Raw genomic sequence first — 25,194 nt, forward strand, 5'->3', positions numbered from 1 at the left:
GTAGCCCCCCGCGGCTGCGCGCTACGCGGGGCGGTGACATCATTCGGCGGGGAGGAGCGCACGGCTCCGGACCAGGCTCAGCCGGGGCTCCTCCGCGGCTGCGGCCATGACGCAGGGTCCGGGTGGCCGCGCGGCCCCGGAGCCCGAGGCGCCCACCACCTTCTGCGCACTGCTGCCGCGGATGCCGCAGTGGAAGTTCGCGGCACCGGGTAGCTTCCTGGGCCGCGGTCCCGCGGCGGCGCGCGTGGCGGGGGCGGCAGAGGCGCAGCCGGAGACCGGGGTCCCCGCGCTGGCGGCTGTGCTGGGCGCCTGCGAACCGCGCTGCGCCGCGCCCTGTCCGCTACCCGCGCTCGGCCGCTGCCGGGGCTCGGGGACGCGGGGCGCGCGGGTGACTCCGGATGTCGCCGACGAGTGGGTGCGCAAGGGCGGCTTCATTCACAAGCCGGCGCACGGCTGGCTGCACCCGGATGCCAGGGTCCTGGGGCCCGGGGTCTCTTACATCGTTCGGGTGAGTGCGCCCAGTCTCTTTCCCGGCGCGCCGGGGTCTGGGACCGCCCCCACCCCAGTTTGGTCTCTGGGACCCCAAGAGCTCCACAACCCAGGAACCCTGTCTCCAGTACGCGCGCTTCTCAGCCGCCCCACTCGCAGGCGCTGGGGTCCGGGTTCCCACGGCGTCACGTGGGGAGGGGCGGGGAGAGGGAGCAGGTGGGGAGGGAACACACGCATGCGCAGGCTAGGCGCCCCCCCACACGCTGTTGGGGGAGAAAGCAACTTTGCAAGGTTATAGTGGGGACTCAAGCTCAGGGTTCCAGATTCCACATCAGAACCGATGAAGCGAAGGGTCTGTTATCCCCTTTATTTTGGCAGAGGTGGAAGGGAATAGGGATTTGGTGAGAGGATTGCGATCTCCAGTTGCAGGCCATCATTCTGCCTTATCAACCTCCCCAAATATTGGGATGTTAGATATGTGTTGCCACTTCTAGACCTTTATTCTTTGTTTTGGTTTTGAAACAGGGTCTCACGTAGCTCAGGCTAGCCTGGCAGTCACTGTGTAGCTGAGAATAACCTTACATTCCTGATCCTCCTGTTACCACCCACTTTGCAAGAACCAGGGTGATAGTCATGCACAGCCACACCTGTCTATATGATGCTGGGGATGGAGCTCAGTCCTATTCATGCATGCTAGGTGAGCTCTGTATCTGCTTAGTGCCAGCCCCAGCCCCTATCCAGGATTTTATTGTGACCTTTGCAAGGGATGGGTGTGGGGGATGGTCTACCACGTGTCCTCAAGTCACTGGGGATATTTTATCTTCTCTGCTCCAAGCCTCTGCCCCTGTGTGTGCAGTGTAGTCGGTAACTTGAAAGTAAGCTGGTGTGTGATGCTCACCTTAGGCACTCTAGTCTGGCTGCCCGCCCACCACCATTTATGAGATGATCTCACAATGCTGTTTGTTGGATGTCCTGGACCGGGATGCTGAGAGGGTGATCTCTCTGTGTGTCCTTGGTTTTCCCCACCAGGGTCCACCATGTTACTTCTCCCTTCCCTGGGCTCGGCTGAGTCTCCAATATTCTTTGTCTTGGGGATCTACAAATAGGACCTTATTTGGAAGTGAATTTAGTGGAGCACACCTGTAGTCCCAGCATTTAGGAGGCTGGAGCAGGAGGATCGCCAATAGTTTAGGCCAGTCTGGGCTACACAGCCAGACCCATCTCAAAAGATAAAGAAGGAAGGCGTGGTGGTGCACTTGGAAAACCAAGGATGGAGGATATGTATGAGTTTGAGGACAACCTGGTCTACATAGCAAGTCCCAGATCCGTCAATCAAACACACAAAAAAAGAAAGACAAAAACAAATAAAAAGGGAAATATGTATAGTGACAATTTTGGAATTTTGGTTTCTTGAAAAAATATAGAAATATTGTAAAAGAATATGCTTTTGTTTTAACACCAGCTGTTGGGATGTGGGGCTGCCTTGGACTCTCCACTGCAGCTGACTATGATTTGCCTCGTGCTCTAGGAGAGATGTGGTTTTGTCAGTTGAGGATAGTTTCTCTGATTGTGCAATGTTTGGAATTCTGGGAACTTTTCAGAGAGGATATATGTGCTACACCCCCGAGAGGCTGGGTTGGAGGTTGGTGGTCATTCAGGGGATTGGTTGGAGGTTGGTGGTTGGTGGTTGTTCAGAGGCTGGGTTGGAGGTTGGTGGTTGGTGGTTGTTCAGAGGCTGGGTTGGAGGTTGGTGGTCGTTCAGAGGCTGGGTTGGAGGTTGGTGGTCGTTCAGAGGCTGGGTTGGAGGTTGGTGGTTGGTGGTTGTTCAGAGGCTGGGTTGGTGGTTGGTGGTTGTTCAGAGGCTGGGTTGGAGGTTGGTGGTCGTTCAGAGGCTGGGTTGGTGGTTGGTGGTCGTTCAGAGGCTGGGTTGGAGGTTGGTGGTCGTTCAGAGGCTGGGTTGGTGGTTGGTGGTCGTTCAGGGGATTGGTTGCTGTGTGTTACAGTTGTGCTTAAAACAAACAAAAGCAAAGAAACTTCTTTGCTGTTTGATGTAGGGATCTCTCTCTCTTTCTCTCTTGTCTCGTTTTAGGGGATGAAATGGGATGGGGTGGGGGATAAAGGGTGGGAGAAAGAAGAACCCACAAAGTAGCAAAGAGCACCCACAAGTGGGTTTGTTGTGGGTGTAATGAGTTCAGACGAGTTTGTACTGGAGCAGGGTGGCTCCTCTCGCAACAACAGAGACATGAAAGCCAAAAAGGGACTAGGAATGGTGGCAGACACCTGTCATCCCAGTCCTGGGAAGGTGGAGACAGGGGGATTAGGAATTCAAGGATATCCTTGGCTAGAGGTGAGTTTGAGGCTAGCCTGGGCTATGTGAGACCTTGTCACAAGACAAAACAGAACAGCTATGAGTAGGTGTAGAGGCTGGAACAAAGGACAAGCTACAAGCCAAGGGCCCCTCTGAGAGCCCCCAGATGCTGGAAGAAGCCCCCATGTGGAGCCTCAGAGGGAGAGTGCTACCTGCACAGAGGGGCCTGCAGGGGGGAGGGATAAGGAACTCCTGTTGTGTTCTGCCTGTCCATCTGTCCTGTCTGCGGTAGGTACTTTGTTGCAGCAGTCCTGATAACTGATGATAACCCTCTGGCACTGCGGCCTTGATACTGAATCCTCCTGGTGATTGCCTGGGTCGTGGCTCTGTGTGATGTCTGCCCTTTAGATCTTCTTCTAGCTTCTTGGCTCATATGCATGCGGGATCTGAGTGATCTCTGTCAAGGATGCTCACATTCTGGGTCTGGCTTATGCCCCCTTTCTCCTGTGTGTCCTGATGGTTTGGCATTTCTGGGTTCTGGTGTCACACTGTGTGAGAGTACCCCACTGATGCTGCAGTTGGCTGCCACGTACCCAGTCCCTCCAGGTCCCTGTCCTGTCTGCTGGATACAGGTTGGGGATCCAGAAACTGCCATTGTTGGGGCTCCAGAGGTTGAGGTGTAAGCAGCGTGGTGTTTGGACTAGCCACTGTGGAGTACTAACCTTGTGGAGGACATGGGAAATCTCTGGCTTCAGTCACAGTGGGAGAAACAGACAGTAAATATACAAGAAGAAAGCCCATGGAAAGGCTGCGGTCCTGACAGGTCATGGATGCTAAGATAGTGAGACATAAGTGGGCGTTTGTATGGGGAGGAAGGTGTGAGAGGTTCCCTCCAAACTCCTTCCCTGCCTGGGACTCCAGACACAGCCACACTTGAGGGAGATGGGCTGGGACTAGGAAAGATTAAGTTCCAAATCTGATGACTTCTGTTCTTAGAAATCCCATAGGAAGACAGGGAAGGAGGCTGTGACAGTTCAGCAGAGTGAGCAGTGTAGCCACAGACCAAAGAGCTCAGAGAACTGTGGCCACTGGATGCCTGCGAGAGAGGCAGGAGGACCTCTGCGAAGTCTCCAGAGGCAGCTCAGTCCCAGTAGACCAGAGGCCTGGCCTTGGCCACTAGAAACTGGATGGAAGTATTTCTGGTGTTCTAAGTCCTCTCCTTGTGGGAATTGTCATAGTGTCCCCGGAGACCTACTCTTTGGCAGTCCTTGGCTAGCTCCTCTGCTGGTGGCTGTGGTCCTGGAGAGAAAGGGCTTCATTTCCTGTGAGCCACGTTCATGGTGCTTTCCCTGACTGACCAGCCAGAAAAGGGCTTTGTGGCTCTGGCACCACACCGACTGGGGCCCTTGCACGTTTGTGTCCTGAGGCATGGCAGCTGACTGTGGCTGTGTGACGTGGTTGCTTTCTCTGTCCCCTGAAGCACAGTGCTCCTCCCCTTAGTGTGTGTGCTTGAGTGCATACGTACATGCGTGCATGTGTGTGTGTGTGCACGTGCACCCTCAACTGGCCAGTAGCTCACCAGTTGGGCAAGGCTAGCCAGCAAGCAAGTCGCAGGAATGCCTCTGTCTCTGTGTTTCCAAAGGTGGGATTATCAATATGTACTGCAATGGTCCACTTTTTACGTGGGTGCTGGGGATCTGAACTCAGGTATGCTTGCGTGACAAGCCCATTCCTCACTGAACCATCAGCTCCCTAGGTCCCTGAAGCACTGGTCTCACATTGACAATGTGGGGCATCATGGAGCCGCGTTGCAGCCTCAGGCATTGTTTGTGTACCCAACTCGTCGGGTTGAAGAGAAGACCCCCTCCTTCCCAGGGCTTTACCACCCTGTTTGTCAGAGGTTCCACACCTGTCTCCTGCCATACATGGTGGAGAAACTCCTTTCAAACTATGATGAGCAGAGTGTGGCCTCAAGTCCCCACATGTCTCATTCTGTCCACTTGGGGTATTGTCACTGACAGAGACAAAGGCTAGGAACGAGGGATTGGGAGCAACTGGGCTCTTTCAAAGCAGGGAACCTGGCTGATGCTCTCTGAGGTACCACATCGTGAGACATGCTAGACAGAGTCCATATTGCTGTGTTCACCTGTTCTTCTTCTTTATCCACGGACAAGCTCACCATCAACCATCAGCCAGCCACCCACATACTCACCCCCATCCAGAAATCATCCATCCACCCATCATCCACCCGTTCACCTACCCACCCACTCATCCACCTATTGACCATCCGTCTGTCTGTCCATCTATCCACTCATCTATCTGTCTATTGTCCATCCATTCCATAGGTGAGGCTTAGCTCACTTCTGTCTGTAGCTCCCCCTTACCTCTTCTGTTCAGAGTGAATGAGCCCTGTGACATTGTGAGAGCAGGCTTGGGTGGCCTTGGTCTTCTAGCCTTCATTTATCTTGTCTCTTCCACTTGGTCTCTGTCCCAGCCACACTCTGACTCCCACTTCTGCCCTGGCGCTGCTGCTCCATCTGCTTGGCTCCTCCTTTACTTCTTCCCTTGGTCACTGCCCCACAGATCCAGTGATGTGAAACACAGGCTCTCCTTTCTGGTGGCTTTGAGCTGGGCTTGGCCTGAGTGCTTTGTACCCTTTCACGTGGTGAGCAACCTGGCTTGGAACTCAGGTCCCTTCTTCCAGCTCCTGGCCTTGCACCCTGGTCAGTCACGTCACCTTAGATAACTACCAGGGACACATCCGAGGCCCATGTGCTTCTGAGACCCCATTCCCTTTGCTGATATCATATTGGCAAAGTCATCACATGGGTGATGTATCACAGGGGCAATGTTGAATCCACGGACCTGGGGGTGAGCATGTATCACGTGTTCATTCATGCCGAGTCACTCGGATGATCTCATGATGACTCCCTCTTCCCACATGTTACCCAGCAGCATTTGGAAATCATTTCATATAAATTCATAAAAATAACTCGTCTCTTTACACAGCTGGCTGTATTCTCCCACATGCCATGTATGTTCAGCTTCTCCAAGCAGAGGACAGCTGGTGTTAATGTAAACTTCCAGAGAGCACCAGCAGATCTTAGTGTCCATGTGTCCCACATGAGGGCATCTCCTTAGGCTGCAGAGCTGTTTGTTTGCTTTTAGGGAATTCAGCTGGCACAGGATGCCCTCCCCCCACACCCTCCCTCTGGAGCTCGTTCCTGTTGGGAGTACGGGATCCTTTACCGGTACCATCAGGGCTGGTACCTCTTCAAAGAAACTGAGGCAAGAGTTGCAAGAACTGAGCAAGGTGTGGGTGCTGTGCTGGGAGGGTGCAGAACAGAAGGGGCCTCAGCCAGCCCCCTCTTCCCACCCAAGGGAACCTGCTCACATGGCGCAGGGCTGGTGGGCAGTGGAGTAAAGGTCTAGAAATGGCACCAAGAGTGAAAGCATAATATGCATCAATTTTCTTATTTATTTATTTATTTTTTAAAGATTTATTTATTTATTATATATGAGTACACTGTAGCTGTCTTCAGACACACCAGAAGAGGGCGTCAGATCTCATTACAGGTGGTTGTGAGCCACCATGTGGTTGCTGGGATTTGAACTCATGACCTGCCGAAGAGCAGTCAGTGCTCTTGCCCGCTGAGCCATCTCACCGGCCCCCATCTTATTTTATTTTAATTGAGAGTAGGTCTTGCTGACACATGGCTGCAATTCTAGTACTTGGAAGTAGAGGCAGGAGCATCAAGAGTCATACCTGATTATATAGTGCATTTGAGGCTAGCCAGGGCTACATGAGCTCCCCCCCCTCAAACCTATATAAATAAATAACATAAAATTACAAAATAAGCTGGGTATGGTGGTGCATACACTGTCCCAGCACTTGGGGAATGGGGGAGCTGCAGGACCTCCCAAGCCCAGGAGTCTGGGGCTACCTTCTGCAACAAGCATGATGACAAAATAAATTAATGAAAGAAACATAAATCAGCTGGGAGATGCCTTGGTGGATCAGTAGGAGCCATTCTTTTTTTTTTTTTTTTTTTTTTTTTTTTTTTTGAGACAGGGTTTCTCTGTGTAGCCCTGGCTGTCCTGGAACTCACTCTGTAGATCAGGCTGGCCTCGAACTCAGAAATCCGCCTGTCTCTGCCTCCCAAGTGCTGGGATTAAAGGCACCACCATTGCCTGGCGAGTAGGAGCCATTCTTGGGTTGCTCCTACCAAGAGCACTTGGTTTCCAGCTCCCACAGCTGCTTGGCTCCCCACTGCCTGTAACTCCAGCTCCAGGGTGCCTGGTGCCCTGAAGCCTCATGTGCACATACCCACTTGCACTTCCTCTTCTAGCTACATTCCTCCTTTCTGTCCTGAGTGCTGGGATGACAGGTGTGCAACCCCATTCTGGTTCCCCTTCCAGCTTGGAAGCTAGGTGGTGGACATGCTAAAGGTTCCATTTTGGTCTTCCTCCTATGTACCTCGGACTGTGTTTTCCTTTCCACAAAGATGTTTGTCTAGTCTACAAAGTTTCTTTTTCTTTTGAGGCAGAGTCTTTGTACTCCCAGTTGACCTCAGGACCCCCCCCCCCCTTATAGCCGAAGGTGACTTTCACTTTCTGATCCCCCTGTCTCTTCCTCCACCCTGATGTTTAGAAGACAGGTGTTTGCCACCACACCAGATCTATGGGATACAGCCCAGGGCCTAAAGCATGCTGGGTAAGAGCTCTCCTAACTGAACTAGAGTTTTTGCTCTATGAGGTTTCTATGGAGGGCAGATGGCTGCTGTTTGCATCTTTGCCAGCCAGATGGTCCCTGTCTGGTTCGTCTGCCAACCATGTGGGTGGCGACTGGACTCTTTGAACATGCATGCCACCATCCAGTGTCACATCTTGGACACTGCAACTGAGCCTTGGGATTGGGCCTGGGTGAGGCTCAATGTTAGTTGGGAGAGGGGACATCCAGAACATTGAGCGCAAAGGTCCTGGGACAGCGGCTGTAGCTGTCGGGGAAGGAGAAGAACCCTGGATACCTAGAGAAAAAGTAGTATTGTCTGAGGGATCTCCAGGCTGGGCTCTGCCTGCTGATTGACCATCCTCTCTCCCCCCAGTACATGGGCTGCATTGAGGTGCTCCGATCCATGCGCTCCCTGGATTTCAACACCCGAACACAGGTGACAAGGTGAGGCCTCGGGATGGGGCTGGGAGCCTGGGTCTCAGGTGGTCTGTCCATCGTGTGAGGCCTTTGATGGTGGCATGGTGGGTTGGAGGTGACCTGCCAGGCAGACAGAGGGCAGACTGGGCTCAACTTGGGCCATACTTCAGGTCTGTGTGACTGGACTAAGCCTGGGTCATATTTCAGGTCTGTGTCTTAGCTCTATCTCTGATCATTGTGCTTGGCTGTGATGGCTACTCTCCAGACACGCTTTCCCTTCAGCCTGCCCCTGTGATGTCAGGAGGGTGAGAGGAAGGGCTTTATTTATCCATGAATTTAAATCCAGGACACAAAGCCAGGTGTGTTGGCTCACACCTGGAATCCAAGCATTTGGGAGCCAGAGGCAGGAGGTTAGCCATGACTAGGCTAGCCTAGGCTATAGACTGTCCCAAGAAACAAACAAAAACAGTAGATTTATTGCCTCCGCATTCCACCCCTACCCACTGTAATTCTTTGCTTTAACATATCTCTGCACAGTATTGTATAGACACCTGATCTGAACATTGGATCTAGAGCATTCCAGCACCCTAAAAGGAGGCCCTTTCTCATCAGTTATCCACCGTCCAACCTACCCAGCATCTACAAATCCACTTCTTGGCTCTGGGCATTTCTTGGCACGGAGTCCCACTCTGTGGCCTTGTGACTGTTTTAGCTACTCTTTGTGCCCCTTGATAAAACCCCAACAAAAGCAATTCAAGGGAGACAGGGTTTATCCAGCTCATTCAGTGTATCATAGGAAGGCAGAAGCTTGAGGAATCTGCTCATAATAATAAGTTTGTAATAGATAATTAGTAATAAAATTAAATCTGCTCGAGTCAACATGTTCATAATAATGAACACAGAGGGATGAGTTTGTGTAAGCATGTTTATGCGCGGTCTGCTTTGTCTCCTCTTACACAGTCTAGGTTCCCCTGCCTAGGGGATGGTACCACCCACAGTGGCCAGCCCTCCCTACCTCAACACAAAACAGTCCGGCACAGATATTCTATGAGGCCCACCCCTGAGGATTCTATATTTTGTCACATTGACAATTAACACTAACCACAATGTCTCATCGATCACTGTCTTTACAGTCTGTTTATGTTGTGGTGTATGTTAGACTGTTGTTCCTATTCAGGGCTGAGTAATACCCCAGTGGGTGGACGGACCATACTGTATGTCCACTCACCCATGCTGGACGCTAGGTGCACAGGACTTTTCACTTCCTATCAGCCCTGTATCCTATCTCTGCTGCCAGCCAGGTTTATAATAATTTGTCACCCTACCCTCATGAAAAGCCTAGGTTGGCCTCTAACTTGCTATGTATCTCAGGCTAGCTTTGAATTCACGATCTTCTTGCCTCTCTGCCTCATGAGCAAAGGGATAATCATGCCTGGCTTCCCATTGCTCGTCTTTTAGCTCTAGCCCTGCTGTTTCTAAGTAGGGTCTCATTCTCCCACAGGGAAGCTATCAATCGGCTCCATGAGGCTGTGCCAGGTGTCCGAGGCTCCTGGAAGAAGAAGGTGGGTGTGGGCTGTGGTCCTGCATAGCTGGTATGTGTCTTGGGAGGCTGAAGGGAACACTGTGGCTACCCAGAGTCCCTCTGGTCCCAGGCATCTGATGCAGGTGGCTCACTGTACCTTCCCAGGCCCCAAACAAGGCGCTGGCCTCCATCTTGGGGAAAAGCAACCTACGCTTCGCCGGCATGAGCATCTCAGTCAACATCTCCGTGGACGGCCTTAACTTGTCTGTTCCCGCTACCCGCCAGGTGGGAGCTGCTGCCCTCCACCCTGCACACCACCCTGCCTCAGCTCTGGTACCCTCACCCACAACCCACTTTTGCCCAGTCCACAACCCTGCCATCTACCCTGCCCATATCCCGATCTTGGCTCCACCCTTAGCCCCACCCACAGCCCCACCCACAGCCCCACCCACAGCCCCCACAATCCTATAAACCCAAAGCTCGGCAATGGCCTTTTCAGGCCTATACTTCAAGACAGGGCTTCTCTGTGTAGCCCTGGCTGTCCTCTGTAGACCAGGCTGATCTTGAACTCAAGAGATCCACCTGCCTCTGCCTCCAGAGTGCTGGGATTAAAGGTGTGCATCACCACCACCCAGTCTTATACTTAGGTCCTTGTAGATCCTTCCACAGCCCCACCTTCAGCCCCAGCCAACCTCAAAGCCCTCAGCCACTCCTGCTCAGCAGAACCCTTACAATGTCCAGGAATATCTGATGCCTACTGAGATAGAGCCAGGGCAAGGGAGTCGTTATGGGTACCAAGTCCCCAGTAGCTGGGATCTGAGTGGATCTGCTTGCCTTTCTGTAGAGCAGCGCCACCACCAGGGCAGAACTATTCACAGTGGTCCAGAAGTTTACCTGGGTTGGAGTGGGTTGCAGCCAGGAACTGTTCTCAGCACACAGAATTCCCATCAGAAGGACTTGGAAGTGGGCTTCCCCTGGATGTGGGGATGAGAGGGATGCTGGGCTGGCCCTTCGAGGAGAGGCATCTTCTATGGGAAAGGACAGCATGAACCAGGGAGAGGATTTTGGGGTCTGTCCCTAGAGTAGAGACAATGGCATTGTAGTCTCTGCCAGGCACGGAGGGGGCAGTGCTGGGGAGAGTTGAGCAGTTGTCCTGGCATGAGGGGCCGTGGCCAGGTCTCATGGGGAAGGGGATTGTAGTAAGAACAGAGCTGAGAGGCAGAGTGGGCAGCCTCTGCTGAGGGGCTCACTGTGGGGGCCACACAGCTAAGATGGCTGCAGAGCCCAACTAGTGAGTCAGGGGGTCTGGAAGGTTGGTGGAAGGGCTCTGTCCCACTGAAGTCTGGGAGTCCACTACATGGAAGGGGCTCCCAGACCTACAGCTGATATTAGTGGAGAAGGAAGACCATTTTTTTTTCTTTTGGTTTTTCGAGATGGTTTCTCTGTGTAGCCCTGACTGTCCTGGAACTCACTCTGTAGACCAGGCTGGCCTCGAACTCAGAAATCCGCCTGCCTCTGCCTCCCAAGTGCTGGGATTAAAGGCCTGCACCCCTACCGCCTGGCGCCCGGAAGACCACTCTTGACACCAGCCTAGGGATAGGGTGAACAAGGACAGTAGGGAGGGAACCAGAGCCAGGAGCAGAGGCCTCAGTCTGACACCCACGCTTCCCAGGTGGTGGGAGGGCATTGCCGTTCAGGCTCTTCCTGAGCCCAGGGTCCAGCTCACCTGGGGAAGGAAGATGCGCTCACTAGGAGCACAGGTTCAGCTTCCTGAGACGAATGAGTTTTGTTATTTTGTATCTTAGGAAACCCTCTTCTCCCCACTCTTCCCTCCTCCTCACACCCCTCTCCTTCCCACTCCCTCCTCCCCACTCCTCCCTCCTCCCCACTCTTTCCTCCTTCTCATACCTCCTCTTTCCTTTCTACTCCTTCCTCCTCATTCCTCCCTCCTCCCCATACCTCCTTCCTTCCCACACCTCCTCTCTCCTAAACCTTTCCTCTTTTCCCACTCTTCCTAACTCCTCTTTCCTCCCATTCCTCCCTCCTCTCCATCCCTCCCTCCTCCCCACCCCTCCCTCCTCCCCACCCCTCCCCACTCCACTCTCCTCCCTTTTCCCCACATCTCCTCTCCTTCCTCTCTCCTTCTTCCCCACTCTTCATGACACCTCCTCCTCTCTCCTCCCCAATTCTCCCTCTTTCCCACTTGGCTCTCCTCCCTCCAGGAGCGAGTGTTTCAATTCTGAGGAAATCAAATCCCTATACAACTTTAGGAAGCTGAGGGGCCAGGCTACAGATGGGGTGGGGCCATGTAAATGAATGCAAATGAATACATGGCTGGTGTATATTGGGAGAGCTGAGCCTGGGATAGGCTGTTTGGAGTGTTGTGTATATATGTGTAAGGGTGTTTCCATGTTTACACTTAGGTGGGTATATAATCATGTGACCCCCTAGACCTAGCCTTCCTGTCCTCTCCTTAGGCCCCATCCAGTCCTCATGGGGGCTTGAGATGCAGGTGGGACTCTCAGGCCTTAGCTATGTTAGACAGACAACAGTCAGAGAGAAGGACACACCTCCCTCCCCACGTGCATCTCTCCTGTGGCTGTGGCTCACCTGCCAGGGCTGTCAGTGATTGAATGTGAGCACACCTGCCTCCTGTCCTCACAGATCATCGCCAACCATCATATGCAGTCTATTTCCTTCGCCTCGGGTGGTGACACGGTAAGATGGGATGGGTGGACCTCTGTGCCCCAAGTCCCTACAGCCTTCCCAGGCCCCACCTGCTGGGGCCTCTGCCCCTCTAGGGAGCCGAACCCTGTTAGCTTCTCCTACCCATCTCTCTAGGACATGACTGATTATGTGGCCTATGTGGCCAAGGACCCCATCAACCAGAGAGGTGAGTTGGATTGTGGAGGGAGCTCAGGGCCCTGGGCCTGGAGCAGGGCTGTGCTAGAGGGTCACAGGCACTCTGACACTGTGACCTCTGCAGCCTGCCACATCTTGGAATGCTGTGAGGGTCTTGCCCAGAGTGTCATCAGCACTGTAGGGCAAGCCTTTGAGCTACGCTTCAAGCAATACCTGCACAGTCCGCCCAAGGCCGTAGTGCCCCCCGAAAGGTAAAGAGACCCTAGGTTTCCTGGGCCAGGCTGGGTCTGCCTTCTGTTACCCAGTCCCTTGTGTCCCTCCATTTCCATTTATCTCATCTAGACCAAGGGCTGGCAGGTGGCAGCCACCTTGTGCTCTTGAGAGATGAGCCTTCTCATGGCAGCTGAGTGTGGGATGTCTTACACATGGGAGGCTGCCTGCTGCTTTCTGTCATTGGGTCTTGTACAAACAGCTGTTGGTGGCTGTGCCAATATTCTGGACAGGGCACCAGCTCCTGTACCATTGATCATGGTTCCTGTCACCAGTGTTACCTGGGGAAGGCCTGGCTGGTGGGTGGAGATGGCGGTTGGGAAGGGAGGGCCCAGTGCTCTCACAGAGATGCCCTGCTCTGTATCCCCAGGCTGACTGGGTTGGAGGAGTCAGCCTGGGGCGATGACGAGGCTGCTGCAGACCACAATTACTACAACAGCATTCCAGGAAAGGAGCCACCCCTGGGCGGGCTGGTGGACTCCAGACTGGCTGTCACACAGCCCTGTGCGCTGGCGACACTTGGGGGCCTTGGACAGGTCAGCCTCCTGTGGGGCCAGAAGGGACATGGAACTGTCATTGGGGTGGGTGGGAAGTGGGCCTGGGACATATCAGGGTCATCATGCTTCTCTTGCAGGGAATGTCACCTGCCTGGAGAGATGCCCGTGGCTTGCCTTGGGACATGGGCCCCTTTGGAGCAGGTAGGTTGTTCTAGCCTTACAGAGTCTGCCCCCACCCCATGTCCCGCCCTGCATGTAACTGTGCCCTGCAGGCCTTGTGTTCTACCCTGTCCCCAGTGCAGCTCTGTGTGCAACTGTGCCCTCAGGCCGTGTGCTTGCTGTCTCTCCTCCCCTTACTCTCTTCATTGCCTCCCATGATGAGGTCATGGCAGTTGGGGATATATTGAGCTTCTCATATTTCTAAACTCCAAGAGGCGTTGCCCTCCTCCTGCTAGACTTTGTCTGCTGCCCTGTACCCTGGCTAATTACTCCGGAGCGTTCCAGAATTCTCTCTGCACCCTTGAGCACTTCGATTATGAATTACTTCCAGTATGTCCACATGAGAGTGCATACACAGTTGACGCCCTTGACTTTTTGTCCAAGTGACAGTTCTTCCTGGAGTCTTCCCATGCCTGCACACTGCAGACCTCTTGTCGTTTCATGGCTGTATACTGCTCCTCCTCAGAAGACAGTGTGACTTCTCTCTGGTGTGAGGACTGTATACTCGCTCTTGGGTGGATGGGGCCCCTGTAAACATTACAGGGATCTCTTGGTGCCTTACTAGCCTCCCCTCCCAGGGCTGTGGCTTTGGCTGGATCTTCCCTCAGCATCCACAGATCAATGTTCATACAAATCTTAGGACTTCTCAGGCTCTCTCACTCTCAATCAGATCTTTTTTTTTTTGAGATAGGATCTCATGTAGCCCAGGCTGGCCTTGGATTCATTATGTAGCTGAGGATGACCCTAAACCCTAGGTCTTCCTGCCTCTCTTCCCTGACTTTTGGGATGACAGGTGACCACCACCACACACAAATAGTTGTGCTTTTTTTTTTTCTAAAACAAAAACAAACAAAATCCCCTTTGAGATAGGGTCTGCTTCTGCAACCCAGCTGGCCTTGAGCATGCCACATTCTGGCAGCCTCTGGGTTTGCATTTAGTTGCCGTCAGTATCTTATGATTAAGTTCTTAGTCTCCCAGTTTTACAGAGGCTACTTGACATGTCTGGGTTTTTGGAGGGCAGAGTCATAGTGTCCTCAGTTACAGAAAGGCGGGTGGTAAGGCAGGGCTCACAATGGCCCAGGAGGGCTTGGTCACAGCTGGTACCTTCCAGTCCTCACTTCCTGCCTGGGATTCTGAGAAGTACCTGGAACACCCTTGGGCTCTGAAAAATCTGCTCAGCTGAGTTTAGATGGGAGAAATGAAAGTCAGGTTGTTTATTTGGTTGGCATAACCCCCAGCGATCCCAAGGGTGAGGCTGAGGGGATAGGATATCCGGTTACCCTGGGGTGGGTGAAGATGTAGGGTATGAACAGCCGTCAGGAGACTGAGAGCTATTTAGAGTAAGTACAAGGAAAAAAGACAGCCCAAAGATGCGAATTTGATAGCTGTCACTGAGCCAAAAAGGCTGAGCAAGGTGGTCCATGTCCAGAGTTCGAACACTGGGGAGACAGACAGAAGGATCTCTCGGGCTCATTGGCCAACCATTCTAGCTTGATCAGAGTTTGGGGGTTCAGCGAGACACACGACACACACACACACACACACACACACACATACACACACGCAGAGGGGGGCAGGAATGAGGAGGAGGCTTCCGGTTTTAAAGTCGGGGTAACAATGGTAACAGCCCAGCCATGTGATCTGAGCCACAACTGTTATTATTTAAACCGAGGGTCAGTGTTAGTTATCATCCAGCTCTTTGGAGCCTGGAGCTCCCACCTTCTCCCCCTTGCCAGAGAGCTGCCTTCTTGTGGCGCATCTGAGCTCTGGCTCAAACTTGCATACATGGCTGACCTCTGTCCCCAGCTGGAGCACTCTGTGTGGCTCTTGACTCCTGCAGGAAGTCTCAGGTTTGGCCCCCATGGAGTGATATAGGGGGCATGCCTGGCCATTCTTGCCTCCCACTGGGTCTTGTTGATTCGTTGTCCCCTCGGCCCCCAACTCCTCTGGGCTTCTGCCTGACCTGCCACCATCTGTCCTCTCTAGTCCCGCCTGGGGATGGCTATGTGCAGGCAGATGCTCGAGGGCCACACGACTATGAGGAGCACCTGTATGTCAACACCCAGGGCCTGGACGCTGTGGAGCTCGAGGACACCACTGAGGCACCTCTACAGCTTGAGGACAGCCCCAAGAAGGACCTGTTTGATATGCGTGCGTGGCCTGTCCCCATCTGACTTGGGATTGCACGGGGGAAGGTCCTTGGGAATCCAAAGGGTTGAGTGGCTCAGACTGAACCTCAGTTAACTAGGGACAGATGTCCTGTGCCAGGCCTAAGCTAGTCTCTGGGCAGCCCGGCTTCTGTCATGGGCTCAGGGGAGAACCTCAGTGACCTCCTGTCAGCACGGTGGGGTGGGGGGGTGGAGGGGAGGGGCTGTTATTTCTCATTTAGTTGGCCAGGAGATCCCAGGTTGTTTTAATCTCACCTCAGGGTCTCATGTGGGTGAGGGAGAGCTGATTTACCTTTTTCCTCCCGGACCCCTAGCCTGGAGGGCAGCCCAACCACTAGAGAACCCCATCCTGCTGGAGGTGAAGTGGTGTGTCTCCCAGTCACCGGCCACCATATTCCTTCTTAGCATTACAACTGGAGTGTGAGATAGCACCTACTGAGTGCCTGCTGTGTATTGTGACAGTGGTTGCAGGGTGTGGGCTCCTCACAGTGGGAAAGCAGGTTGGGCTGAGCTCTCCCGCAGTGGCAGCTGGCCCCTGAGTGACAGCCATTTGCCTGACTTTCATGGGGAGGTGGGTTCCTAGTTAGCCCTTGACCGTGTGCGTGCGTGTGTGCGTGTGTGCGTGTGTGCGTGTGTGCGTGTGTGCGTGTGTGTGTGTGTGTTGTGATGGGGCTCCTGTGTTAGTCACTTGGGGGTCGATTTGTGTCACTTTCTGCCTCCTCCCTGTCCCTCACGGGTCCTGAGGCTGGGGGAGGTCACCTGACCTAGAACAGTGTCAGCTCCACAGAGGTCTGCAACCTCCCCTTACCAACAATCAGGCAATGTCATAGTTGTGGTCTGCAATGAGGCATACATGGGGTAGAGGCAGTGAAAAGGGAGTGGTGGTGGGGGAAACCCGGTCAGTGGTGGGGGGATGGGAGCCTCTGAAAACAGCTTTGACAGTGAGTGGAACCAGTAGACCTTGCTGATGAGCTCAGATTGCAGAAAGGCTGTGCCCAATACCAGGTTGGGTCTAGAAAGTCCCAGGGCCTGGCTTGTGCTGAACACTGTTCATTCCATCTAAATGAGATAATGGGGAAGGAAGACAGAATTTAAGGCTAACTTTTGCAAGTTTGTGAAACTTTGTTAAAAGTAAAACAAGGACTCGGGGCGTGGTCAGGGGCTGGAGCTCTGCCTAAAATCCCCTAGCAAGGGACTGGGTTAGTGGCTCTGCAGTGTGCAAGGGGCTGGCAAGTATGTTGGCCTGGGTTCCGTCCCAGCAATAGAAAAAAAAATATTACCCACAGGACCGTTTGAAGATGCCCTGAAGTTGCACGAGTGCTCAGTGGCAGCAGGCATCACTGCGGCCCCACTCCCTTTGGAGGACCAGTGGCCCAGCCCCCCTACCCGCAGGGCCCCCATTGCACCCACAGAGGAGCAGCTGAGACAGGAACCCTGGTACCATGGACGAATGAGCCGCCGGGCTGCAGAGAAGCTGCTTCGTGCTGATGGCGACTTCCTTGTGAGAGACAGCATCACCAACCCGGGGCAGTATGTCCTCACAGGCATGCACGCGGGGCAGCCCAAGCACCTGCTGCTGGTGGACCCCGAGGGTGTGGTAAGCTGGCGCTTTCGGCTTCAGGGTGATGGCTGTGTTTTTAGATAGTGGATCATTTAGTATGGAAGAAATGGTTGCTTGTCAAAACATTTTCCAATTAACAAAGAATGTTTTATCCAAGGGTGGTCACTCACACCTCTCATCCTAGCACTTAGAAAGCCGAGGCAGGAGGATTGCTATAAGTTTGAGGTCGGCCTGGAACTTCAGGGTGAGAACATTGTCTAAAAACAATAATAAAACCTCTTAAAGGAATTTCTACTTTGTACATTTTGGGGTTCGCAGAAGCACGTCCACCCCTCCAGTCTCTCAGAGTTCCCACCCAAGGTACTCACTCCTCACAAGGAGTCATGGCAGTTGGGATAGATTTATTTGGATCTCAAAGTAAGTTATTAAGTCAGGGCCTTTCCAGAATCAATCACCACTTCTCCCTTAGTCAAATTTTTACTATGTAGTTCTGTCTGGCTCGGTAGACCACCAGCCTGGCTTTGAACTCAAATTTCCTCCTGCCTCTGCCTTCTGAGTGCTGGAACTCACACTGGAACACCACACTGAGTGGTGTGTGCCACCACGCTTGGCTCTGTTCATTTTTCTCTTTTCAAATGTATTATTATTGTTATTATCTTATGTGTATGGGTGTGCACCATCTGTATGCAGTACCCTCAGAGGACTGGAGTTACAGATGGTTATGAACCTCCCACGTGGGTGCTGGGAATTGAACCCCTGACCTCCACAAGAGTAGCTAGTGCTCTTAACTGCAGAATCGCCTCTCTAGCCCTCATCCATCTACTTTTTTTCTTTTCTTTTCTTTTCTTTTAACCACCTACTGCCTCTTGAATGGCTGCATGGCTGAACTTGTGTTTCTTCCTCCCTGTTCCTCTGGCACAGGCGTTCCTCATGGGAGTTGAGGGTTCAAACTCAGGTCCCCATGCTTGCGCAGCAGGCACTTTTCTGCCTCAGCTCCCAAGCCCTGTGATCGTGGGGATCTGGGAACACTGGGGCTCTGGTTCTGGAGTCTTGGGGCTGGTGCTGGGGTGGAGTGTTCTCTGACAAGCTCCTACCCATCAGGTCTGAGCTGGTGGGGACGTGGCCTGTGGGATGCGCTCAGGGGTAGGTACTGAAGTCTCTGTCTGCAGGTGCGGACAAAAGATGTGTTGTTTGAGAGCATCAGCCACCTCATAGACTACCACCTGAAGAATGGGCTGCCCATCGTGGCAGCTGAGAGTGAGCTGCATTTGCGGGGAGTGGTCTCTCGGGAGCCATGAGCCAGGTGCGTAGTAGCCAGCTGCATCAGCCAGCTACGTCTGCCACCTTCGGGGTTCCTGTGTTTAAGGACTGATCCGCAGTCATGAAGTTCACCCATGGTGTGCACCGCTGTGTTGTGCAGCCATTGCAACAGCTAACTGCGGAACACTTTATCAGCCCAGAGCAAACTTAGCCTCTAGCTGCAGACACTCCAGCCTTCAAGAGTCCTCGATTGAAGTTTTCTGAATCTGGCTGGCCCCACTGTGTGCTGTCTGGTGGATGTGGCTTTGGTTTAGCCTTGGGCTGCCTGTTGGTGCTGAGGGGATAGAGGGTTGACTGGGGAGGGACAGCAGAGCTGGTGACCTCAGGGTGTCTGGGCAGAGCAGGAGGAGGGAGCCGGCTGTGGTTGGGGAGGGCGGGAGGCAGCAGCTGGATGTGGGGGGAAGTAGGGGGGCGCTGTGGAATTTTCCCAGAGCTGCTGGCCAGGTCAAGCTGTTCTTCATCCCCATGACAACGGCTCCTTCCTGTCCCCTTCTGGATTCCTCCTGCTTGGGGGCCAGGGCTGCAGGCAGAACTGCTCTGTTTCCATGGAGGATGTGGCCCCATGAACCTCTCAGATGCCTCTGCACAGTGCTGGGCCTGGCGCCTGTCACCCAGGCAGAGGTTCTAGTCTAGCCTCAAAGGAGTTTGTGAAACTAGAAGTGAACCTCAGGGTCACTATGGTATCGATGCACATCTCTTAGACCACACAGTTCTGAGGTGGCACCTGAGGCCAGCATCTTTGCCTGCACAGAGAGGTTAAGGATGTCGCCCTGGGGCGCACAGCAGCAGCTTGGCCCCGGGCCAATGGTAGCTGAGCGCCTTTGACTGCTGAGGCCCTTTTTGTACAGTGGCCACTGATGTGACTGTTGTCATGGTCACTCTGACTTCACCTCTTTCTGCCCACAGGTGACAGTCCTCAGCCCAATTTCTGCTCCCAGATGCCCTTGCTGTGGCCTTGAGGGCTCTCAGCCTTTCTCTCAGACCCTGAAGCCACAAGAACCAGAATGGTGACCACCTCTCCTTCCACACGAGCCTCAGGAAGCCGCCTTTTCCCAGCTGTGCTCGCTTGGCTGGCTGGGCCAGTAAGACAGACTCAAGGTCAAGCCCCTGGTCCTGCTTGAGCCCCAACCCTGAACCCGGGTGAGGCTGTGTAAACCAAAGACAGACCGAGTCGCCTTTAATGAAGACATCCAAATGCAGGCTCCGTGCCTCTGGTCCCAGTGGGAGTAGAGACAGCTCTGTGTGGGCAGGTGTAACGTCCTGCCCTAGCTGGGCTCTGAGGACCTAGATGCACTGTTGTTTTTGGGGGTGATTAAGGTGCTTTAGGGTCTCAGATCCCTGGTGGGGGAGCAGCCTGGGGGCTCGCCTGGCATGTAAGGCATCCAGGTGAGTAAGAGGCGGAGGAGCCTTAGTGAGGTGTGGTATCCGCTCAGCACTTCCCACCTGCCACCTGCCTGGACCTTCAACTGTAATTAAACACAGGGTTGAGCGTGAGCCTGCTGTGCCCGCTGTGCCCGCTGTGCCCGCTGTGCCTGCTGGGGATTCCCAGGTAGACAACCGAGGCTGAGGGGAAGCTGTGTGGAGCCCTGGAGCAGACAGGGGGCCTGTGGGGTCTAACTTCCCCTGTACCCCACTCCTGTATCCCAACAGTGAACAAGCCTCTGGTTTTACTCCAAGATAAATCAGCCTCTCTCCCTGTTTGGTGTTTCCCCAGTCCCTTCTTGGAAATACTGTGGCTTACCTCCTAGGGGCCCCACCTGGGATTCCTGCACACAGGGACCCCTGGGGAGGACTAGGCTCCTCTGTGTGGTCTGGACCCGCCAGGGACAGCATGGGAGTAAGAGCTTCCTTCTGCCTCAAACACGAGATACTATTAAAGTCAAAGTTACAGGGTCACTTTGATGCTCTCTTCTTCCAAAGACGGAAAGGCTCAGAGTCCCATCCCCACCCCTGCCGTCCCATCCCCCACTGAAGTGGAAACTTACACGGTTTCTTTACAAAGTCAGTTGTGTTGGATGGCGTTTTGTTGGGGCAGATGCGTAAAAGGAGTGTTTTCCTGAAGCAGACACAGGCAAAAGGATGTTTTGCTAAGGCAGACGTGAAGGAACGTTTCTGTTGAAGTGGACACAGGTGAAAGGGCGCTTTGCTTAAGGCGGACACATAAAGAAATGTTTCGCTGAAGCAGACACAGATACAAAATGTTTTGTTAAAGCAAACACGTAAAAGGACGTACGATGTTAAAAAGGACCCATCAGATGGTGGATGACACTACATGATATTGGTATACTTTGTCATTCTTTAATGGTCATTGTTTGTCATGACTTTATAAGAAAAAAACACACTAAAAACCTTCCGGTGGTGTTCTGGCGGCTTCTTGCTGCTTCCACAGGCTCGGGCCCCTTGGCAGAGTGGCGTCAGCTAATACAGACTCATGTGGAGGACATGTGGTACTTGGAGAGAGTATAAATAGGACCCAGCGGACAGTGACAGAAGCTTACATAGCTAGCTCTGTAACACATCCTTGGGCTCCCTTCTTAGTCTTTGTTGATCTTTACTTCCTTGAGAGAGGCATGGCCAAAACTTTTCCTGGTGTCCCTGCTGGTCCTGGTCCCTCCTGCTAGCTTGTGCTGATTCAGCGAAGGCCTGGCTGTTTCTGCTGGGTTGTGCCACGGCTGTTGATTTGTGTTATCCCCGACACTACTGAGCTGGACTGCTGGTATATATCCTGACAACACAGATGGGACTTGCTCTAAAGAACTATTTCTAAACAGGTATCCTGTATCCTAATAATATTTCTTTTCCACTACCTCTGGTGGGTGGTGGGCTAGAATAGAGGTTAAAACATTTAAGAACATTTATTAAAAATAGGTTTTAAAGGGGCTTGAGAAATGGCTCAGTGGTTAAGAGCTCTTCCAGAAGTTCTAAGTTCAATTCCCAGCAACCATATGGTTGCTTATAACCATCTGTAATGGGATCTGACAGCTTTTCTGGTGTGTTTGAAGATAGCTACAGTGTAATCATATACATTAAATAAATAAATAAATAAATATTTAAAAACCAGTTTTAAAAAATTAAAGCCTACCCTACCCATCCACCTCTTAACTTATCCAACCACACTTGTCTTTCTACCCACTATGCCCACCCATCCACCCATCTATCCATCCACTCACCCAATCACCCATCCATCTACCCACCCATCCACTCATCCATCCATCTACCCATTCACCCACTCACCCACCCATTCCCCACCCCCCATCCATCCATCCATTCATCCATCCATCCACCCCCCATTCAACCACCCATTTCTCCATCTACTAACCCATCTATCCACTCACCCACCCACCCATCTATTCTCTCATCCACTCACTCACCAATCCGTTTATCTACCCACCCCACCTTCAGTCCTATCCATAACCCACCTCCTCTTCCTCATCTACCCATATGCCAGCTCATCCATTCATCCCACCATGATCCTTTGAGCTCCTCTCAACCACCAGGACTTCTGGTAACAGTTGGGATGCAAGACTATCCCAGACATTGATCAGCAAGTCACCATTGTGTATTTTCCGGATAAATAATATCTGGGAAAAGGAGAGTTCTGGAGTGAAGGAATCCCATTGGACCTGGAGAGCATTGTTGAGGGACTGTTGGTGATCCCCAGTAGGGGGAGAGCTCTGGGAAAAGTGAGAGCACAGACACTCATGCATGTGAAGCTGGCTTGCCTAGGGACTGGTGAAGGACACAGGGCTGAGGAATGCTGGAGACAGCTGCTGGGCTCCTTAAGCACGAGGTCATAAACATGGTTTCCAGTGAAAATCACCATGGTAGGAAATGTCCATTGACAGGACAGGGGTGTCTGAGGACCTGGAAGAGGAAGTGTAGTTAGATTCAGGGACCTGGGTCAAGGAGGGGTCTAGATGAGCTTCACTCTTTTCTGAGTCCATCCATATCCTCTGCCTTCCCAAGGTCTCTCAAGTCCTGTGTGTGATGCCGCTCTGGACATGCCTGAGTGTAGGGACTCCAGATCTCATTGTGCAGGTTAGGAGATGGGTGCCAGGAGAGCAGGTGACTTGCCAAAGGCTCGTCCATAGTGAGGGGTGGCAAGGATGGCAGAGCTGCCAGGTCCCATCATCTCTCTGATCCCTGAGCTGGGGAGTCTAGGGTGCCCAGGTATATAAGCAGAGCCAAGAAGCCCACATGCTTGGCTCTGCGGAGATTGTATCTACAGCCCTACCTTTCACACCATCAACTACTCAACTAACATTTCATTGGGAGGAATCTTGGGATGGATGTAGGAGAGAGAGTTCTGAGTTCAAATTATGGGTTTGTCATTCCTCTGAAGTGTCCATAAGCCCCTTACACAGACACAGGAGATCCAGCTTCCTGTAGGCCTGCCAAGCGCTGCACATGTCTGGAAGTGAATAGGCTGTGGAGGAGCAGCAGTCAGGCCCCTATGCCCACAGCCCTCCATTCTGAGCATCCTTGCTAGAGCTGTGTGGTCACAGGATTGGCACTTGAGTCTTAATTCTATAGTATTGCATTGAATTTTATGCATATGAGTGTTTTGCTCATGTGTATGTCTGCACACCAGGTGGGTGCTAGAAACTGAACCTAGATCCTCTGAGAGCAAAGTTCCCTTAAGCACTGAGCCATCTCTTCAGCCTCAGATAGGAGCAGAAAGCCTCACAGACCTCTGAGAAATACCCCTCCCACTGGCCTGGGGGCAAAGGTCACACAGCAGGAGGCGGCACGACTCACGACTGCAGGAAGAAGCTGGATCGATATACCTCCTAATCTTGGAGCTCTCTGCAACGAGAGCTGAACCTAAGTCCTGGATAGGAGGGGTTTGTCTACATCTGCCTCTGCCAATGGCTCTGCTTAGCTCAGAAAGCGGCAGCCGGCTTTGTTGACCAAGAGGTTCCTGTTTGCCATCTGCCAGCTAGAAGGGCCAGGCATCCTCCCTGCAGGGTGGGGTCCACAGAGGCCAAGAAGGTGGGTTTGGGGACCCGCTTCCAGGCACCTTTCCCGTGGGCCTTCTTTCTAAGCTTCCAAGTATAACAGTGCAGGAGCCGGCAGCTGTGCTCAGTTATGGGAGCCAGTCTCTGGGCTCCTTTGCTGCTTGAGTCCTTGGCTAAGATGTTAGCTCACCTATAGAGGCTCAGAGAGGTCGGGAGGCTTACCTGCCATCACACACGGGGAAGTCTGTACAGCCACAGGATTGAAGTGCCAACTGAGTAAGCCCAAGGCTGCCTGGTTCCTGGGGGCTGTGATCCTGTAGCTAATCTTAGTTTGAGCCCTGGCCTTACCCTGCTAAGCCTCTTCTTCTGCCCATGGCTGATGGATGGCAGTTTCTTCCATTGCCCTCTAGATTTCCTGTTACAGTTTTTTTTTTTTTTTTCGTTTTTTTTCGAGACAGGGTTTCTCTGTGTAGCCCTGGCTGTCCTGGAACTCACTCTGTTACAGGGTTTTTGTTTGTTTTGTTTTTATTTGTTTGAGACTGTCTCACTATGTAGCCTTGGCTGTCCTGGAACTTACTATGTAGACCAGGTTAGCCTCACACAGAGATCTGCCTGCCTCTGCTCCTCTCCCCGCCTCCAAATGCTGGAATTAAAAGTGTGTGTCATCACTCCAGAATTGTTATAGTTTTGTCATGGAGAGCCACACACCTATACGGTCATTCACCTGTGTGTTGTTCCATGGCTACCTGTCTCATTGGTCACCAGGATAGTTAGACTATTCCCAGCATCTGGATCATGATGAATGTAGGCCCATGGAAGGTGTATTCCATCAAGTACCTGATGCTGAGCTGTGGAAACCCAGCTAACAGTGACCAGGCCTTTCTCTGGGTGGGTTCTCCTCGAGAGAAATTGTCACCTCATCTACAAGTGCTAAGGATGACTCCCTGCTGGGTGGCCATGGGAACTGGAGATGGAGAAGGTCATGTAGAGGCTGATTGGGACTCAGTTCCCAATTCCAATCATTAGAATTATTATTATTGGTTGAACATCAGCTGGCTAGTGATGGGGCCAGTTGTGCTCCCCAGAGGGGAGAGGCCGGACTGGAAGTGGTACAGCCTGACTCAGCTGGATTCAGTGCCACAAGCCCCGCCCCTCAGCTCCCCGTGCAGACGGTCTGTATGCCACTCAGTCTAGCATCGGGAGGCCTAGATCAGTAGTCTGGGTCCTGCTCAGGACCACAGGCTTTACATGTTGATATCAGGAGACCCTGCCAAGAACCCAAGACCCAACTCACGAGCTAGACCCCACCTAACCCTCGCAGAACTCTCTGTACCAGAGGCAACGCCCCACCCACCCTGTACCAGGCAGGTGGTTCAGTGCTACCAACCCTGCCCTGGAGTCCAGACACTCCTGCCAGCTCCGCCCCTTCCTCAAGCCCCACCCTATTTACCAGTAGCTCCGCCCACCCATCCCCAGCTTGAACCGGGAGGCTGTCTCCTAGGCCCCGCTGCACATGCAGACCCCGCCCTATTTATATTAGGAGCCCCGCCCCCGGTTCCCCGCCAGTTCCGGGAGGCCCCGCCCCTGGCGGATTGCGAGGACGCGGGCGCGCGGCCGCATTCGGAGGAATACGGCTTGGTGGGCGGTTTCCCGCGCCGAGCAGAGAGCTGGCCACTGCGCTGCCGCTTCGCTCGCCGCTGCGCCGGGCCATAGCCGTGCTCCGCGTTCCGGAGTCGCCGCAGCCCGCGGGACAGGTGACTCCAGCGCGCTCCGCGGTGCCCATACCCCGCGCACAGGGAGTCGGGGGCGCGGTCAGTTCGCTGCGCCGGGCCCAGGACTGCCGCCGCCTCCCCCAACGCACAGCGCAGCAG

The 25,194-nt window shown here is 53.2% G+C and overlaps 2 protein-coding genes across 3 annotated transcripts in view; both read left to right on the forward strand.

Moving 5' to 3' along the window:
* The first annotated feature begins 24 nt into the window (after window positions 1-24).
* Shc2 (SHC adaptor protein 2) lies at window positions 25-20,715 on the forward strand. 2 transcript variants are annotated; one of them, XM_031349922.1, is made up of 13 exons: window positions 25-508; window positions 7,903-7,973; window positions 9,448-9,508; window positions 9,634-9,801; window positions 12,133-12,186; window positions 12,310-12,361; window positions 12,455-12,581; window positions 12,971-13,136; window positions 13,235-13,298; window positions 15,303-15,467; window positions 16,771-17,081; window positions 18,215-18,348; window positions 19,272-20,715. In XM_031349922.1, exons 1-12 carry the CDS (start codon window positions 107-109, stop codon window positions 18,341-18,343), a joined length of 1,770 nt encoding a protein of 589 aa, XP_031205782.1. In that variant the 5' UTR covers window positions 25-106; the 3' UTR covers window positions 18,344-18,348; window positions 19,272-20,715. The 2 variants fall into 2 exon arrangements, with proteins under 2 accessions (XP_031205782.1, XP_031205783.1); XM_031349923.1 differs by having other exon boundaries at window positions 30-508; window positions 9,634-9,753.
* Window positions 20,716-24,928: 4,213 nt separating this feature from the next.
* The window catches only part of C2cd4c (C2 calcium dependent domain containing 4C), a 6,802-nt gene continuing 6,536 nt past the window's right edge, over window positions 24,929-25,194 (forward strand). The window contains exon 1 of the mRNA XM_031349429.1: window positions 24,929-25,077. The gene's annotated coding sequence lies outside the window, so the exon portion shown is untranslated. The remainder of the gene's footprint in view (window positions 25,078-25,194) is intronic.

The sequence above is a fragment of the Mastomys coucha genome, unplaced genomic scaffold (assembly GCF_008632895.1).
Source record: "Mastomys coucha isolate ucsf_1 unplaced genomic scaffold, UCSF_Mcou_1 pScaffold4, whole genome shotgun sequence".
NCBI lineage: Eukaryota > Metazoa > Chordata > Mammalia > Rodentia > Muridae > Mastomys > Mastomys coucha.

Coding starts and splice junctions, on each gene's coding strand:
- Shc2 (XM_031349922.1), top strand. CDS start 107: ATGACGCAGGGTCCGGGTGGCCGCGCGGCCCCGGAGCCCGAGGCGCCC. Junction 9,509..9,633: donor GAGGCTCCTGGAAGAAGAAG/GTGGGTGTGGGC, acceptor GTACCTTCCCAG/GCCCCAAACAAGGCGCTGGC. Junction 13,299..15,302: donor CATGGGCCCCTTTGGAGCAG/GTAGGTTGTTCT, acceptor TGTCCTCTCTAG/TCCCGCCTGGGGATGGCTAT.